The 20,107-nt window shown below is 46.3% G+C and overlaps 1 protein-coding gene across 8 annotated transcripts in view; it reads right to left on the bottom strand.

The window, feature by feature from the left end:
- LOC119955765 (coiled-coil domain-containing protein 9B-like) overlaps nucleotides 1–20,107 on the bottom strand; it is a 402,308-nt gene that overhangs the window by 286,861 nt on the left and 95,340 nt on the right. For 7 of the 8 annotated variants that reach the window (XM_038782328.1, XM_038782341.1, XM_038782317.1 and 4 more), the window contains one exon: nucleotides 4,820–4,930. The exons of the other annotated variant lie outside the window; for it this stretch is intronic. In XM_038782328.1, the coding sequence (XP_038638256.1) occupies nucleotides 4,820–4,930 (111 nt within the window). The remainder of the gene's footprint in view (nucleotides 1–4,819; nucleotides 4,931–20,107) is intronic. 8 annotated transcript variants of the gene reach the window in all.

Genomic DNA, 20,107 nt, shown 5'->3' with positions numbered 1-20,107 from the left:
TCTATACAGGCCCACAGAGAAAAGGCGGAACGGGCTGAGAGGGATAAGTTAGTGGAGGAGATACTCCAGGTGGACAGGAGATACTCGGAGGCCCCGGACGCGGGCTACTGAGAGACCGGCGGAGGTTACAGGCGGAGTTTGGGCTGTTGACTACAGGGAAAGCCTTGGAACAGAGGAGGAAGGCAAGGGGGGGCGATTTATGAGTACAGGGATAGCGCACCAGCTCAGGAAATGGGAGGCGGCCAGGGAGATAGGTAAACTAAGAGTAGAGACGGAAATACTGTCCTGGACCCAGTGGGGGTGAATGAGGTGATTAAGGACTTTTATAATAAATTATATGAGTCGGAACCCCCGGCTAGGGTGGAGGGGATGAACATTTTCCAGCATTTTATCTTTTGGTGGAGGTGATGAGGCAGTTTTTGGATCAGTTGAGGTTTCCGAGGGTAGATGAGGATCTGGTGGAAGGGCTGGGAGCCCCAAACAAGATTGAGGAGATAATCAAGAGGCTGGAGGGCATGCTGTCTGGCAAGGCCCCAGGGCCTGACGGCTATTCGGTGGAATTCTACAAGAAGTTTTCAGAGATATTGAACCCACTGCTGGTGAGGACATTTAATGAAGCAAGAGAGAAGGGAGTCCTCCCCCCAACAATGTCGCAGGCCTCGATTTCATTGATCCTGAAACTGGAGAAGGATCCGGAGCAATGAGGGTCATACAGGCCGATTTCTCTACTGAATGTAGACGCCAAGCTGCTGGCTAAGATACTGACCACAAGGATAGAGGACTGTGTCCCGGGGGTGATAGGGGAAGGCCAGACGGGATTTGTAAAGGGCAGGCAACTCAAGGCCAATGTTCAAAGGCTTTTAAATGTTATTAAGATGCCCTCAGAAGGATAGGAGTTGGAGGTGGTGATGGTGATAGCGATGGATGCGGAGAAGGCTTTTGATCGGGTGGAGTGGAAATACTTGTGGGAGGCACTGGGAAGGTTTGGGTTTGGTGAGGGCTTTATTGACTGGGTGCTTTATTGACTGGGTGCTGTTGTTCTATCAGGCACCAGTAGCGAGTGTGCGTACAAACCAGCTGAGGTCGGGGTATTTTAAACTACACCGAGGGATGAGGCAAGGGTGCCCCCTCTCCCCATTACTGTTTACTCTGGCCATATATTGGCCATGGCGTTAAGAGCCTCTAGGAACTGGAAAGGGCTGGTTCAGGGGTGGTGGGGCACCGGGTCGCGTTTTACGCAGATGACCGGCTTTTTAATATTTCAGACTCGTTGGAGGGGTTGGGGGAAGTAATGCGAATCCTGGGGGAATTTGGCAATTTTTCGGGGTATAAATTGAACATGGGGAAAAGCAAAACGTTCGCGATCCACGCTGGAGGACAGGAGAAGAGACTGGGAGAGCTGCCGCTTAGAGTGGTAGGAAAGAGATTTTGGTATCTGGGAATCCAGGTGGCCCGGGAATGGGAGGCACGGCACAAGTTAAACCTATCCCGGCTGGTAGAACAAATGAAAGAGGACTTTAAGAGCTGGGACATTCTCCCGCTATCACTGGTAGGGAGGGTACAGACCGTGAAAATGACGGTTCTCCCCAGATTTCTGTTTGTCTTTCAGTGCCTCCCCATCTTCATCCCAAGGGCCTTTTTCAAGCGGGTGAATAAGGTTATTTTGGGCTTCGTGTGGGTGGGTAAAACCCTGCGAGTGTAGAAAGTGTTGCTGGAGCGCATTAGGGGGGAGGGTGGGTTGGCACTGCAATTACTACTGGGCAGCTAATATAGCCATGATCAGGAAGTGGGTAGTGGGGGAGGGGTCGGTGTGGGAACAGATGGAGGCGACGTCATGTAAAGACACAAGTTTGGGAGCACTGATTTCGGCACCTCTTCTGTTCTCGCCGGCCCGATACGGCACAAGTCCGGTGGTGGTGGCGGCTCTGAGAACCTGGGGGCAATGGAGGAGATACAAGAGAGTGGAGCGAGCATCGGTTTGGATCCCGATTTAAAATAATCATCGGTTTGTACCGGGTAGGCTGGATGGCGGGTTCCGGAGATGGCAACGGGCAGGAATTAGAAGGAGGGAGGATCTATTTATAGATGGGAGCTTCCCCAGCTTGAAAGCCTTGGAGGATAAATTCGAATTGCCAGCAGGGAATGGGTTTAGGTATTTGCAGGTGCGAGACTTCCTGAGAAAACAGGTGCCGGCCTTTCCGCTGCTGCCGCCATGGGGGATACAAGATAGAGTAGTTTCCAGTATCTGATTGGGGAAGGTATCGGATATTTCCGATGAGCTTTCAGAGGCGGAGGAAACTCCAGTGGAGGAGCTTAAGGGCAAGTGGCAGGACGTAGTAGGAGAGATAAAGGCATGTCTGTGGGCGGATGCCCTAAGCAGGGTTAATACATCCTCATCATGTGCCAGGCTTAGCCTGATACAATTTAAGGTAGTCCACCGGGCACACATGACAGTGGCTAGGATGAGCAAGTTTTTCGGGGTAGAGGACAGGTTTACGAGGTGCGCGGAAAGCCCAGAAAATCATGTCCACATGTTTTGGGTACGCCTGAAGCTTACAGGGTTTTGGCAGGGTACTCAAAACACGGGTGGTGCCAAGTCCGGAGGTAGCAATCTATGGAGTGTCGGAAGAGTCGGGTGTTCAGGGGGCGAAAGAGGCCGGCGTCTTGGCCTTTGCCTCCCTGGTAGCCCGGAGACGGATCTCGTTAACGTGGAGGGACTCGAAGCCCCCGAGTGTAAAGACCTGGGTTAGTGACATGGCTGGGTTTATCAGTCTCGAGAAGATAAAGTTCGCCTTAAGAGGGTCTACGCTAGGGTTCTCCCGGAGGTGGCAGCCGTTCATCGACTTTTCCGGGGGGGGGGGGGGGGGGGAATTGTTGCTTTATGGTTGGGATGTGTGGTGATTGGGATGGGAGTGGAAATGTTTTTTTAATACCATGTTTATGTCACTGTTATTATTATTAAAACTTCAAATACCTTACTAAAAATATATTTTTTTAAAAGGCAGATTATTATTTGATTGGGTGTAAATCGAGAGAGGTGGATACTCAGCGAGACCTTCGTGTTCTCGTGCATCAGTCGCTGAATGTAAGCATGCAGGTAGAGCAGGCAGTAAAGAAGGCAAATGTTAACTTTCATAGTGAGAGGATTTGAGTATAGGAACAGAGATGTTTTACTGCAATTGTATAGGGTATTGGTACGGCCACCTGGAATATTGTGTTTTGGTGTCCTTATCTGAAGGATGTTCTTGCTATGGAGGGAGTGCAGTGAATGTTTACCAGGCTGATTCCTGGGATGGTGCAACTGTCATATGAAGAGAGACTAAATCGGTTAGCATTATATTCACTGGAGTTTAGAAGAGTGAGAGGGTTCTCATAGAAAATACTAACAGGATTAGACAGGGTAGATTCAGAGAGAACGTTCCCGATGGTGGGTTAGTCCAGAACTAGGGATCATAGTTTGAGGATAAGGGGTAAACATTTTAGGACTGAGGTGAGGAGAAATTTCTTCACCCAGAGTGGTGAATCTGTGGAATTCGCTACCACAGAAAGTAGTTGAGGCCAAAACATTGTGTAATTTCAAGGAGGAATTAGATATAGCTCTTGGGGCTAAAGGGATATGGGGGATCAGGGTATTGAACTTGATCATAATGACTGGCGGAGCAGGCTCAAAGGGCCGAATGGCCTCCTCCTGCTTCTATTTTCTACGTTTCTACGTTAAACTGCACATCTTGGGGCTGTGAGAAGAAACTGCAGCACCCAGAGGAAACTCACGTAGATACAGGAAGAAAGTGAAAACTCCACATAGTCACTCAGGCCGTAATTGAACCCGGGTCCGTGGCACAGTGAGACAGCAGTGCTAACCACTGGCCCATCATTGCTACTGGCAAGGGTAGAACTTGGGATAAGTGAATGTAGTTTCAAAGGTAAACAATAGGACAGAAGTCTAAATTGCATTTTCACCTCCTTAAAACAATACAAGTTAATTTTAATACACCTGTATCATAGTATCTTAAATAAATCTGGTTGTATGTTTTGAGCTGCATGTTATATTTTCGTGTTTTAAAATATCAAATATGGCTGCTGCAAAATCAGATATAACATAGTTCAGACTACCATACGATTCATACTTAAAAAGTTGAATAATAGCAATCTGCTGCTTACTTTTCTGTTGTACACTTCAGTTTTTAAAATGTAAATTTTGTGGTGGACGTCTTCCAACTAAACACAGGGGGACCCAGGGACAGGTTACAATTGTTTCTTCATGATTCAAGTATAGAGAGAATTACCCCAGAGAAACTTCTGAAGGAGTATGCTCCTCTAATACAGCAATCACAGGAAGAGCATTCTAATACAACGCTCTGCCCCAAGTCACAGATACACATTACTTATCTAGTTAGTCAGTGCACAGAACATCATTTAATTTTCAATCTTGCCTATGTAAGTTAATTATTCAACCTTCACCCACAAGCTTGACTGTAATCTAGTTAGAAACTGTGTTCATCTAACAAGTAAACAAACTTGCTGGCAAGTTCTGCTGATGTTAGGACCTCGAGGTGGAGCATTTTACTAGCCTGTGATTTTACTAATGTTAACTGTTAGGTCTATTCCCTTTTTACTAAATCTGATTAAGCACTCTTATAATTCAACTGAAGAACAGCTGAATAAAACAGTTCACAATACGGTAGTAATAATCAAAACTGCTGTCAAACCAAAAGAGAGGAACTCAGGATGCAGTTTGGAGGAGGGAATGAGGGACGCACATACACAGAAAAAGAAAACTAAAGGAGCAGAATAAAGCAAAATTAACTTTAATATATACCTGATATCTTTTCCTAAGTGCTTCATTTTTTTTCCGCAAAGCTTCTATCTTTTTATCTAGTTCTGCATCCTTCTCTTCCTTGGTCTTTAGAATTACATCCAATGCTGCATCCTAGAAAGGAAAGGACACAGCAGTACCAACGTTGGTTAATTCGCACAGAGCAAAGATAGAAAGTATCAGGAAACATAATGCAAATTTCAAAGGTTATTTGGATAAATAGTTTAAAAGGAAAGATGTGCAGGGCTATAGGGAATTAGAAACGGGCTAGTTCTTCCAAAGAACCAACACAGGCACAATGAGCTGAATACCCACCTCCTGTGCTCTATAAGCAGAACTTGATGCTTCCTTGAGGACAGGTTTGCAAGCCTGGGAGTCCATAAAATGCTATGGATGCGTATCCATGTGCTGCTGCCCCCACCACCATGTTACACGCACCGGTGGGGGGGGGGGTTAAACCTCCATCGCTATTTTGTGGGCAACAGGCCAAGGTCAGAAATGAGTAACAGCTCGAGCTTCAGAGGAAAGGAGAGGCTGTTTCTGTTATGGGCCCCGATTTCGATCATAGAATTTACAGTGCAGAAGATCGGAGACCTTCCCAACCTCCACTCCACCGCAGCAATTCAGCCCCTCCCCCTCTCCCCTTTACTTTGCATCGAGCTCCAGCGTGGCCTTTGTTAGCAGTGGCTATCACTCTGTGATGTTGCTGGAGCCAGAGAGCTGCCAGCCATCAGATTGGCCAGCAACTCAAGCAGATGGAAACTTACTCCCCAGATGGGGCACAAGTCTCACCGCAAGGTAATTAATATTCCAATGGACGTCAAATCACTGCGAGATGGAGTAGAAGTGGAAGATGCGCCACAACACCTACTCACTGGACATAAAGTCCAGCACCATGCTTCGAAGTTAGGGATTAGACAACTATTTGACACAGGTATTAACAAACAGGTATGAAGTTATCAGGAAAGAACAGTGAAATATATTAAAATAATCTATATCTCGTCCAGGATTGCCTATGCAAAGCTCTTGGATGTAACCAATACCTAGAGAGCCACCAGAACCTGTTTAGATAAGGAATTCAATGGTATTTTCAATAATGATATAAAAAGTCTGATCAGCAATTATGGCTGTCAGAGAAAATGCCTATTTAAAAATATCAACATTAATGTTCTTACAAAGAGTCATCCAGACTAAAAACGTTAGCTTCCTTCTCTCTGCACAGATGCTGTCAGACCTGCTTCGATTGTCCAGTATTTTCTGTTTTTGCTTCACCATATTATTCTAACAGGGCTCTGTTTTGGGGACGTTCGGTGGGCCGGACAGGCGGGCAGCCAGAGTTGTCCCTGGTATGGGTATACACCATCGGAGCGGGTGGTATGTTAGACCCGCAGGCCCAGTCCAGGGCCGTTTCCCCCCCCCGCCCAAGGGTGGAAGCAGCTCCAGTGCCCCCAGGATGAGCGCCTGGTTTCAAAGGCGACTACCCACCTTCTCCGATCCCCACAGCAGCCATTGCACTAACTTCACATTTTTAAATATGCGCTAAAGGGCACTGCGTGACCGCTCACTGGGGAGCCGGTCAGAACACAGGTGATGCAGAGTCCGTCCCGTTAACGAGATTGGCCTTAATTGGTGATTATTGGTTTCTCGCCACATTTAAGCGGGATCCCAATCCCGCCAACAGGAACCGGCCGGTTAGATCAGAAACTAATCGTCACCTGGCGTGGATCCCAATTTTGAACCCCCCCCCCCCCCCCCCGGATCTAACCAGCTCGCTCGGATCCCCGCCGGGCGTAAAGTGGCCATTACATCGCGCGTAAGTGTTGACCAAATTAGATCTTTCCTGCTTCTAAAATTTCATACATTTCTATCTAGCATATGGCGTTGAAGTCCGAGATCAGTCATCATCATATAGAATCATGCAATATGCACAACAGGTTGTATGGTTTACTCCTGTTCCTATTTCTTGTGGTTTTGTTGAGATGCATCCCGTCCAGCTTGTACAGATCTTACCTCTCGCAGTTGCAATTCCAATGTCAGAGAAATCCTACTCCATCTCTCCAGCCGCACGTTCATCTGCTGTAACCTCCTATTTCTAAATTTACCAAAACATGATACCAGGAATAATCTGGAGAACACAATCTTTGAGGTCCTGCTTGCTCGAGTTCTCAAATACCAAAATCTGCCTGCAAGCTCGAATCACTCTTTCTGCCTATGTAAGTGGCGGATTGGTATTTCAATACTATGTAACATAAAAATGTGACAATTCAGTGGCACAAAATTTCATTCACACTAATCCATAAAGTTACTTTGCAACTCAAGTTATCAATGCTCAGTGTTAAATAGGAGTTCTTACTGTAAACTAGAAAAAAATCTAAAGAGATTTCAACTCCTTTTTGGTACTTAGGAGTTGCAATTGTCCACTGACAGTCATGTGCCAGGGGCTGTTTAGCACACTGGGCTAAATCGCTGGCTTTGAAAGCAGACCAAGCAGGCCAGCAGCACGGTTTGATTCCCGTAACAGCCTCCCCAAACAGGCGCCAGAATGTGGCGACTAGGGGCTTTTCACAGTAACTTCATTCAAGTCTACTCGTGACAATAAGCAATTTTCATTTTCATTTCATTTCACTATTTATGCTGAGACAATATTTCAAATGTTAGAAATTGCATCTGTGCGAGGGCCCTGTATTTTTCTATCATTAGCTTTTGCACTACCAAACAAAGAGCTACATATAAACATGCTTGCATATTTTGATTGCTGGTATTCAAAGCAGAAACATCCAGCTGTGCTTTACAGTACAAGTAAAACACTTAATGGATCTCTGAAGGTTTCAGAAATTTCAAAGCAAATGAGGCTATATGTCATGAAGAGCCAGCATAGGCTGTACCCAATCACTGTACCCAATCTTCCGCCTCATCCACTTCCTCCCCCCCCCAAACCACCCACGCTCGAGAATGCCACCAGCACTCTATAATGTTCCTGTGACAGCATCCAGGATAACAGGCATTCACCTGTAGTTGCATATCAGCTGCCTACCGAGGGACTGGAATCCCATTCATCTCAGAAAAATGCCAACGTTTACATGTTAAGAAACCCCGCTGATGTTATGTGCGAGACTGTTCCAATCCAAAACACTGGTTTCCCGTGGTGTATATTCTTTTGGATACAAGAGAAATGTCTGCGGAAACAGTGAGAACTCAAACCTCTCTTTCATTAAACAACAATAAAAGTATTTAAAGTAGAAGATAATGGAACACTACAAAGAACAACCTTATACTTCTGTACATTAACAGTAAGCACTTCGTCCCTCAAAGACTGGAAACCAAAAAGCATCAGTTTTCACCTTAATCCTAAACTCTACTGAGACCCCTCAACAACCCTAAATCAACTGGTCAAATCTAGCCAGTGACTACCAGAACGTACAGCGCAAGTGACCAGGACTTGGGAATGGTCTTCAGTTCAGCGAAGGAAAAGATAATTTGCACAATCTGTTTTTTTGCCTTCCGCACTTCATCGCTAACTGAGCTGTTCCTGAGTTTGCTGCCTCTCTTTCTCTTGCTGTGCTTCTTCAACACCTCATCTGTGACTAGCCTGCTTCTTGGCTCACAGCACTGACTCCTAAATGTGTCAATTGCAAAGACAACCCTGCCCAGACACTGTTTACAAAATAGGAGTTTCATTTTACTTGCGCAAAAACAATACATTCAATTTAACAGTATCCTACCAATGAGCAGCTTGCAATACAAGGGGCTGGTTTAGCACAATGGGCTAAACAGCTGGCCTGTAATGCAGAACAAGACCAGCAGCGCGGGTTCAATTCCCGTACCAGCCTCCCCCCGAACAGGCGCCGAAATGTGGCGACTAGGGACTTCACAGTAACTTCATTGAAGCCTACTTGTGACAATAAGCGATTATTAATATATAATGCAGTCAATAGCTGCCTCCCTTTGCCAAGGGGAACACCTCCTTCTACCTGTCTGACAAACAGGAATACGATGAACATGCTTCTTTTGGTCTTGGTATAGTCAGCCTCAGTAGCATACTGCAAATCACAGGATGTAGTTAGTACCTCCAGCAGAATGCCAAAGGAGCCAGATACATTAATATTAAAAGCCTCCGTCACTTTGACAGTCACAGATAATGCTATCCTACACAATTTCAGGACTGCAATTGTGGCTGCTGCAGTTGGTAGATCTTACTCATTTTTTTTTAAATTTAGAATATCCAATTCATTTTTTCCAATTAAGGGGCAATTTAACGTGGCCAATCCACCTAACCTGCACATCTTTGGGTTGTGGGGGTGAAACCCACGCAGACACAGGGAGAATGTGCAAACTCCTCACAGACAGTGACCCAGGACCGGGATTCGAACCCGGGTCCTCAGCGCCGTTGGCAGCAATGCTAACCACTGCGCCACCATGCCGCCCCGGTAGATCTCACTCATGACCTCTTTTGTGAAGCAAATAAGTCTAATGCATTGTTCTTCACTAAAGTTGAGGTAAGATAATCAATCTCTGAAGACCCTCTATGGATATGGCCCAAGGCCTGTCCTCCACACCTAGGATAAGTATACCCCGCAGGGCAAGAGTTATAGCTGGGGGAAGGGCAATTATGATGCCATTAGACATGACTTAGGATGTGTAGGTTGGAGAAGTAGGCTGCAAGGGTTGGGCACACTGGATATGTGGAGCTTGTTCAAGGAACAGCTATTGCATGTTCTTGATAAGTACGTACCAGTCAGGCAGGGAGGAAGGGGTCGAGCGAGGGAACCATGGTTTACCAAAGAAGTGGAATCTCTTGTTAAGAGGAAGAAGGAGGCCTATGTGAAGATGAGGTGTGAAGTTTCAGTTGGGGCGCTTGATAGTTACAAGGAAGCGAGGAAGGATCTAAAGAGAGAGCTAAGACGAGCAAGGAGGGGACATGAGAAGTCTTTGGCAGGTAGGATCAAGGAAAACCCAAAAGCTTTCTATAGGTATGTCAGGAATAAAAGAATGACTAGGGTAAGAGTAGGGCCAGTCAAGGACAGTGGTGGGAAGTTGTGTGTGGATGCTGAGGAGATAAGCGAGATACTAAATGAATACTTTTCGTCAGTATTCACTCAGGAAAAAGATAATGTTGTGGAGGATAATGCTGAGACCCAGGCTATTAGAATAGATGGCATTGAGGTGCGTAGAGAAGAAGTGTTGGCAATTCTGGACAAGGTGAAAATAGATAAGTCCCCGGGGCCTGATGGGATTTATCCTAGGATTCTCTGGGAAGCCAGGGAAGAGATTGCTGAGCCTTTGGCTTTGATTTTTATGTCATCATTGGCTACAGGAATAGTGCCAGAGGACTGGAGGATAGCAAATGTGGTCCCTTTGTTCAAGAAGGGGAGTAGAGATAACCCCGGTAACTATAGGCCGGTGAGCCTCACGTCTGTTGTGGGTAAAGTCTTGGAGAGGATTATAAGAGATACGATTTATAATCATCTAGATAGGAATAATATGATTAGGGATAGTCAGCATGGTTTTGTGAAGGGTAGGTCATGCCTCACAAACCTTATCGAGTTCTTTGAGAAGGTGACTGAACAGGTAGACGAGGGTAGAGCAGTTGATGTGGTGTATATGGATTTCAGTAAAGCGTTTGATAAGGTCCCCGCAGAAAATACGGAGGCTGGAGATTGAGGGTGATTTAGAGATGTGGATCAGAAATTGGCTAGTTGAAAGAAGACAGAGGGTGGTGGTTGATGGCAAATGTTCAGAATGGAGTTCAGTTACGAGTGGCGTACCACAAGGATCTGTTCTGGGGCCTTTGCTGTTTGTCATTTTTATAAATGACCTAGAGGAGGGCACAGAAGGTTGGGTGAGTAAATTTGCAGACGACACTAAAGTCGGTGGAGTTGTAGACAGTGTGGAAGGATGTTGCAGGTTACAGAGGGACATAGATAAGCTGCAGAGCTGGGCTGAGAGGTGGCAAATGGAGTTTAATGTAGAGAAGTGTGAGGTGATTCACTTTGGAAAGAATAACAGGAATGCGGAATATTTGGCTAATGGTAAAATTCTTAGCAGTGTGGATGAGCAGAGGGATCTCGGTGTCCATGTACATAGATCCCTGAAAGTTGCCACCCAGGTTGATAGGGTTGTGAAGAAGGCCTATGGTGTGTTGGCCTTTATTGGTAGAGGGATTGAGTTCCGGAGCCATGAGGTCTTTTGCAGCTGTACAAAACTCTGGTACGGCCGCATTTGGAGTATTGCGTACAGTTCTGGTCGCCTCATTATAGGAAGGACGTGGAAGCTTTGGAACGGGTGCAGAGGAGATTTACCAGGATGTTGCCTGGTATGGAGGGAAAATCTTATGAGGAAAGGCTGATGGACTTGAGGTTGTTTTCGTTAGAGAGAAGAAGGTTAAGAGGTGACTTAATAGAGGCATACAAAATGATCAGAGGGTTAGATAGGGTGGACAGTGAGAGTCTTCTCCCGCGGATGGAGGTGGCTAGCATGAGGGGACATAGCCTTAAATTGAGGGGTAATAGATATAGGACAGACGTCAGAGGTAGGTTTTTTACGCAAAGAGTGGTGAGGCCGTGGAATGCCCTACCTGCAACAGTAGTGAACTCGCCAACATTGAGGGCATTTAAAAGTTTATTGGATAAGCATATGGATGATAATGGCATAGTGTAGGTTAGATGGCCTTTAGTTTTTGACTTCCCATGTCGGTGCAACATCGTGGGCCGAAGGGCCTGTACTGCGCTGTATCGTTCTATGTTCTATGAATGTAAGAAATAGCAATAGGAGTACACCGTAGGCCTTTTGACCTGTTCTGCCATGAAGTGTGATTGTGGCTGATCTTCTGCCTCAATCTCATCTTTTTGTCCACTCCCCATATCCCTGGATTTCAAGAGATCAAAAATCTGTCTATCACAATCTGGAATATACTCGACAATGGAGCACTATAGTATTCTGGTGTCAAGAATTCCATAGATTCACAAGAGGGAAGAAGTCCCTTATCACCTCAGTTCTAAATGAGCAGTTCATTGCCCCGAGACTGTACCATGTTCTAATTCCCCAACCAGGAGAAACAAACTTCTTCTACTATATCAAGCTCATTCAGTATATGTATCAATAAGATCACCCTTTCATTCTTCTACACTCCAGAGTACAGGCCCAGGTTTGTCAACTTATCATAGGGCTATGCCCTCAACCAAGGAACCAATCTAGTGAACCTTCGCTCTCCCACCTCCGAGGCAATTATGTCCTTCCTCAGATACAGAAACAAAAACTGTGGTAAATACTCCATGTGTAGTCACACCAAAGCCCTACACAACAAATATAATAACATTTCCTTACTTTTATCCTCCAATTAGCTTACAATAAATGGCAACATGTTACTTGCTTTCAGTGCCTGCATGCTAACTTTTAATGTTCCTTGTACAGGTTTACCCAAATCTCTTTGAACATCAACATTTAAAAGTTGCATATCTTTAGAAACAATATTGTGATTTTCTATTCTTCCAATTAAACTAAATCACCTCAGACTTCTCCATATTATATTCTTTCTGCTGCTTTGTCACCCACTTACTTAACCCGTTTTACAGTCATTTTAAATCTTCCTCATAGTTTACATTCCCACCTTGCCTTGCACAATCAGCAATCTTGGATACATTATTCAGTTTCTTAATCCAAGTCATTAAAGTATAGATTGTAAATAGCTGAGGCCCAATACTGATCCTTGCAACATTCCACTAGTCACAGCCTACCAATATTGCAAATTCCCCATTTATCCCTATCTGCTTCATGTCTATTAATCAATTCTCCATCTATGCTAACGCCAACTCTGACTCGCCTGTGTATTAAACATTCACATCTAATTTTGACACATCTTTTGTTTCTTTACTACACTTTTGTACCATAAAACTGTAATTTAATCTCTCCTGCTTTCCACCCTATCATAGACCTTATTCTTCTTACCCCCTCTCTTCATTTGCTCAAAACCTATTACGTTTCTATTTTCCTCCCTTTAAGGGGCAGCACGGTAGCATGGTGGTTAGCATAAATGCTTCACAGCTCCAGGGTCCCAGGTTCGATTCCCGGCTGGGTCACTGTCTGTGTGGAGTCTGCACGTCCTCCCCGTGTGTGCATAGGTTTCCTCCGGGTGCTCCGGTTTCCTCCCACAGTCCAAAGATGTGCGGGTTAGGTGGATTGGCCATGCTAAATTGCCCGTAGTGTCGTAAAAAGTAAGGTTGGGGGGGGGGGGGGGGGGGTTGTTGGGTTACGGGTATAGGGTGGATACGTGGGTTTGAGTAGGGTGATTATTGCTCGGCACAACATCGAGGGCCGAAGGGCCTGTTCTGTGCTGTACTGTTCTAACTGTTCTAACTCTGCCTGCTCTGCTGAGTACTTCCAGCATTTTCTGTTTTTATTTCAGATTTCCAGTGTCTGCAGTATTTATGCCAAAAGAATCTCCAAATGACCCAATTTGGTTTGCGTGGCCTGGTGATCGTGCAGAAGGAGGCCATTTGGCCCATTGAATCTGCATCAATCCTACGAAAGAGCACTCTACCTAGGCCCACACCCCTGCCCGACCTCGTAACTCCACCTAACCTTATGGACACTAAATGGCAATTTAGCATGGTCAATCCACCTAACCTTTGGACTATGGGAGGAAATTCACATAGACACGGGTGATCGTGCAGACTCCACACAGACTATCACCCAAAGCCGGAATCAAACCTGGGTTCTGACGCAGTGAGGTGGCAATGCTAATCGCTGTGCCACCGTGCCACTCCTATTTCAAACACAACCTCTAAATCACAGTTCCAGTAAGAAATTTCCATTCCTCTTCCATCTCAGTTTAGACTTACAAATTCAGATCAGATCAATGTGATTATTGACCAATTACAGCCATCCTCACATGCCAAGACTCTCAAATCTCCTCAGCCTCTGAAGGAAGTACTGTTTGTAAAAAAGAAACAGTTTGCAACTAAACAATATGTAGTCCCTAAAATATTCAGGCCATGGAAAATTCGACAAAGTCTTTTAACTTGGAATCAACACAATATAGTTATGGAACAAATCCCTTTCGTTTCAGATTCCAGCATCCGCAGTAATTTGCTTTTATTTATATAGTTCTGGGGCTAGATTCCTCAGCCACACTTGCCGCAAGATCGCCACAACGGGAGCCAGACCATGTAACGGTCCGTTGACTTTGGACAGGAATTTCCAGTTGGCGGGCGAGTGCGGCCGAAGAATACCGCCCACGATGTCAGATTTGGTAGCCAAGTGTTCAAACATTGAAAAAAGAAAACTTCAAAGTGGAAGCTTCTCAAAGGTGAATGTAATAGCTGCACAGAACAATAATTTCAAATCATTTCCATGGGTTAGTCAGTGCATAAACAGATGATCCAAAGTGTCAATGAGACTTAATAAAATTAAATACTTGAAGAGTTTGGGCAAGGGGCAGTGAAATAGATATTATTTATTTATTTATTTTGAAAAATATTTTTATTGGTGGCAGTTATTGTTATAGTTTCTGGTATAGTTTCTGCCACCAGAAAAACAGAAGAGGAAACGGAGTTTTGCATGTAACAGGCAATACAACAACAGTAATAATAACTAACAATAGGAACAAGATTTGAGCCCCTCGCTGTCATCGTAACCATGACCGAGCTACTCAATATTTACATCTAGACATTAGTGTTCGGTATTTACCATGGTTTGTCGGGGTGCAGCTGGGGCTCAGAGAGAGAGTGAGAGAGTGACCCCACCCCCCCCCCCTCACAAATTTGGGATCCGAGCGGACCGCTTGTTACCCCAGTTTCTCCCCGTGTGGAGGAGGCCTTTGATCCCTCCAGTGAGTGGCTCTCCTCCCCATTCTTTCCCTGTTCCTCACGAGCTCCGTCCTTAGGAATAGCTTTCCCTGTCCCACTTTTTCTGTCCCTCCTCCTTACCCCAGCTAGCTCCCCACCCCACCCCCAGTTGGCTGCTGTTTGCAAACAGGTCTGTGAAGAAGCTTGTGAATTTGTCCCATGGAATCTCTCCTCGGAGTCTCTTATTTCAAATTTGGACAGAGATCGAGGCCTGTGCCAGGATGGGCGGCAGGGCTCCTTCTGACAGTGAGTCGTTGAATAACTCCCACAAGTGCGGGGCCAGAAGTGCTGAGAGTTTTTTGTAAGTCTACCGGGAATCCGTCTGGTCCCGGCAGTTCCCAAGATTGCATGGAGTTGATGCACACCATGTTTTCGCGCAGCCCTAGAGGTGCTTCCAGCGCCCGCTTCCTGTCCTCCCCCACCACCGGCATATCCAGTCTGACGAGGAACTGATCCAACCCCGAGACCCCTCCGGGGGCTAGAGGTGTATAGCCCTCGGTAAAAGTTCATAAAGACCTTACTGACCTCATTTGGATACGGTGCTATCCTATCCTTAACTTGAGCTATCCCTTTCGTAGCCACCTGTTTTCTCAACTGGTGTGCCAGCATGCAACTGGCTTTGTCTCCATGTGCCTGGCAGAGCTGGTAGACTGCCTTCCATGTGGAGAGCAGGTCAAATTCCACCTGCAACTTTTTCCTTCCTGCCAGTTGGGGCTGTGGAGTACTGCCAGTCCACTTTCATTATGATGTTGGTCAGCGGCTGCTTGGCTTCCCTTTCCCTCCTGTCCCTGAGGACCCTTTTAGCTATGATTTCCTCCCTGTTCACCGCCTTCAGTGCCTCCAGAAAGAGAAGGGCGAGACCTCCCCATTCTGGTTGCAGGATACATAATCGTTGATGGCTTGGGATATTTTAGTCCAGAATTACTAATCAACGAGGAGCGCTACATCCAGCCTCATGTGTTGGGCCCATTGGTCATAGAATCTACAGTGCAGGAGGCAATTTGGCCCATCAGGTCTGCACTGGCCCTTGGAAAGAGTACCCTACTTAAGCTTGTCCCTTCTCCAACCACACAATGTAGTACGCCATGAAGCACCCTCTTCCCCACCACAAAAAAGTCTATCTGTGTACAGGACCTAACATGGGACAGATCCAACCCCAGCACAGGTAAGGTCACCCCTTATGTTTACTTGGTGGATGTCCACATCTGGGATTTCAGCCATTGTTTACTTGCCAAACCCTGCGCCGTCCCAGATCAGGGCAGATTTGTTCAACAAAACTACCGGGGGCCCCTCCAGGGTCCCGCTGACCATTATAGAACATAGAACATAGAACAGTACAGCACAGAACAGGCCCTTCGGCCCTCGATGTTGTGCCGAGCCATGTTCACCCTACTCAAACCCACGTATCCACCCTATACCCCCAACAACCCCCCCCCCCCCCCCCCCCCCCCCCCCCCCCTTAACCTTACTTTTTAGGACACTATGGGCAATTTAGCATGGCCAATCCACCTAACCCGCACATCTTTGGACTGTGGGAGGAGGACCACAGGGATTATGAACCATCCCATCCCCCCGAGATCCGTCCCTGTGTTTGTCGCCATAAATGAGACTGTCTTGTTAATTAAGATGGCCACCTCCCTTGTCCTAGTGTCAAAACATAAGTGAAACATTTGTCCTACCCAGCCCTTCCTTACCCACTGTCTATCCCTCTCTCTCAGGTGTGTTTCCTATAGGAAGGCTCTGACTCTTAAGATGGGTGAGGATTCAAACTATTCACGGGCTCGTTGAGGCCCCTTGTGTTCGACTCGACGACTGCCTCCTCCCCACTCCCCCTTCCTCGTTTCCTTCATTCCACACCCAACCTTCCTCCCTTGGGGTTAACCATGCTCACCTTGCTGGTTTAGCTCACTCGGCTAAATCACTGGCTTTTAAAGCAGACCAAGCAGGCCAGCAGCACGGTTCGATTCCCATACCAGCCTCCCCGGACAGGCGCCGGAATGTGGCGACTAGGGGCTTTTCACAGTAACTTCATTGAAGCCTACTCGTGACAATAAGCGATTTTCATTTCATTGTGGGCCCAGCCCTGTACGATTGGGCCTGACCTTGCTCACAGGCTGCTCAAAATGGCCGTCAACTGCTTCTTCGTTTTCGACTTTTCCACGTGTTGTCTGTTGCAACCGGCACTCTACCCTTCTCTTCTTCTTTCCCCCCCACCCCCACCACCACTTCTTATCCTTTTGTTTCCCCCTCCTCCCATCCTGCAATCCTAGCGCCCCCTTCTTTTGTCCTTTGTTTCCCCTGAATTACTATCTTTCCTCTCCCTCCTGCCAGGCGCACCCTCCCTCCGGGAGGTTCACCGCAGCATCACCCTGCACTGTACTCCCATACACCAGTTTACTCCCCAGTGTAGCGGCTCCACTCTTGGTCAGGCTCCCCTAATTAACCCCTGTCTTTTCCTCATCCTCTTCCACCTCCCCCCACACTAATCGGCACATCTCTGCCTGCATTTGTTCCTGCCCCTCTCAGCTCTCGCAACTCACTTTCTAGCCCTTGTGCGCTATCATTGCCGGCCATTGTTCTGGACAAATTTGATGGCTTCCTCCAGGGCATCAAAATAATACTCTTTCCCCTGGTGTGTGACCAATAACATGGCAGAGTAAAGCATGCCAAAGTGCATCCAATTTTTGTACAGGGCGGATTTGGCGTTATTAAATTAGGCCCGGCGCTTGGCCAGGTCTGCCCCAATGTCTTGATATAAATGGATGGAATTTTCTTCCCACTTGCACCCTCTCGTGCCTTTCGCCCACCTCAGGATCAACTTTGTGTCCTGATACTTATGGAATTTTACAATTATCGCCCGTGGAGGTTCCCTGGCTCTGGGCCACTTCCAAAGTGACCTGGCCACGGTCCAACTCCAGGTGCTTGGCGAAGTCCTCCTCTCCGACCAATTTCCCGAGCATCGCCTATAAGTATTCTTTGGGGTTCCTCCCCTCCATAACTTCTGGCAGCTCCATGATTTTTAGGTTTTGGCGTTGAGATCTGTTCTCTGGGCCACCTATTTTTTTCTTTTAAGCCCTTCTGGTTCTTGATCAGGCTCAACACCTTGGCTTTGAGTGGCGCGATCCGGTCCCCTTGGTTCGTGGCAGCCTTCTCGAGATTACTCGTCATAGACTCTTGGTCCTCTAGCCTCCGCCCCATTTTGGCTATAGCCTCCCTCATGCGGGCCTTTGCCGCCTCCACTGCTGTCTTGACGGCTGCCAGGAAATCTTTCATCAGCTCCTCCCTGTGTCTTTGGAGATCGGAGGTGATGAGAACTCTGTGGAATCGGTCCTTCCCGATTCCATGCCACCTCATGTGGCTGCTGATTCCGAGGCTGAGGTTGGCTTTTCTGCTGGTCAGTTGGCTATTTTCCATTTTTTTATTACCATTTCACGTCGATGGGATTTGCAGGAATTAGGCTAGGGGGGTTTGTGGATATTTTTGGTGCCCATTTGATGGGGTGAAGAGGTTGTATTCAAGAATTTCATACGAAAGCCGCCATAGGTGCGACTGCTCAACTCGTGGCCACCACTACAAATCTGATATAATTAATTTCCAATGTGAAGCTAGCACAAGCAAAGGCACACAGATCGAGCAATTACATTCTATTCTAAATTTTTAAAGCTTCAATGAAATGTTAGTTCCCTTTCCCTACGAGTAACTTCTGCCGGATCCACCATTTAACATAAGAACATATGAACTAGGAGCAGGAGTAGGCCAGCTGGCCCTTCAAGACTGCTCCGTCATTCAATCAATGAGATCATGGCTGATCTTTGTGAACTCAGCTCCACTTTCCTGTCCGGACACCATAACCCTTTATTACTTTATTCTGCAAAAAAAATCTATCTTTATCTTGAAAACATTTAATGAAGGAGCCTCAACTCTTCACTGGGCAGGGAATTCCATAGAATCTCAACGCTTTGGGTGAAGAAGTTCCTCCTAAACTCAGTCCTAAATCTACTTCCCCTTATTTTGAGGCTATGCCCCCCCAGTTCTGCTTTCACCCGCCAGTGGAAACAACCTCCCCGCATCTATCCTATCTATTCCCTTCATAATTTTATGTGTTTCTATAAGAACCCCCGCATCCTTATGAATTCCAATGAGTACAGTCCCAGTCTACTCAACCTCTCCTTATAATCCAACCCCTTCAGCTCTGGGATTAACCTAGTGAATCTCCTCTGCACACCCTCCAGCACCAGTACGTCCTTTCTCAGGTAAGGAGACCAATACTGAACACAATACTCCAGGTGTGGCCTCACTGACACCTTGTACAGTTGCAGCATAACCTCCCTAGTCCTAAACCCCATCCCCGAGTAATGAAGGACAAAATTCTATTCGCCTTCTTAATCGCCTGTAAACCAACTTTTTGCAACTCATGCACTAGCACACCCAGGTGTCTCTGCACAGCAGCAGGTTTTAACATTTCATCATTAAAATAATAATCTCTTTTGCGGTTATTCCTACAAAAATGAATAACCTCACATTTGTCAACACAATTTTATTCCATCTACCAGACCATAGCCCATTCACTTAAACTATCTAAATCCCTCTGCAGACTTCCAGTATCCTCTGCACTTTTTGCTTTGCCATTCATGTCCGTGTCGTCTGCAAACTTGGACACATTGCACTTGGTCTCCAACTCCAAATCATCTATGTAAATTGTGAACAATTGTGGGCCCAACACTGATCCCTGAGGGGCACCACTAGCTTCTGATTGCCAACCAGAGAAACACCCATTAATCCCCACTCTTTGCTTTCTATTAATTAACAAATCCTCTATCCATGCTACTACTTTACCCTTAATGCCATGCATCTTTATCGTATGCAGCAACCTTTTGTGTGGCACCTTGTCAAAAGCTTTATGGAAATCCAGATATACCACATCCATTGGCTCCCCGTTGTCTACCGCTCTGGTACTGTCCTCAAAAAATTCCACGAAATTAGTTCAGCACGACCTGCCCTTTATGAACCCATGCTGCGTCTGTCCAATGGGATAATTTCCATCCAGATGCCTCGCTATTTATTCCTTGATGATAGATTCCAGCATCTTCCCTACTACCGAAGTTAAGCTCACTGGCCTATAATTACCCGCTTTCTGCCTACTTCCTTTTTTAAACAGTGGTGTCACGTTTGCTAATTTCCAATCCGTCGGGATTCTAGCGAATTTTCACTAGTGCATTTGCAATTTCCTAGCCATCTCTTTTAGTACTGTGGGATGTATTCCATCAGGGCCAGGACACTTGTCTGCCTTTAGCCCAATTAACTTGCCCATATTAGTGATAACAATTGTCTCAAGGTCCTCACCTGTCATAGCCTCATTTCCAACAGTCACTGGCATGTTATTTGTGTCTTCTAGTGTGAAGACCAACCCAAAAAGCCTGTTCAGTTCCTCAGCCATTTCCTCATCTCC

This window comes from Scyliorhinus canicula, chromosome 2, assembly GCF_902713615.1.
Source record: "Scyliorhinus canicula chromosome 2, sScyCan1.1, whole genome shotgun sequence".
NCBI classification, from domain to species: Eukaryota; Metazoa; Chordata; class Chondrichthyes; order Carcharhiniformes; family Scyliorhinidae; genus Scyliorhinus; species Scyliorhinus canicula.
This window is presented reverse-complemented; position numbering and strand designations above follow the sequence as displayed.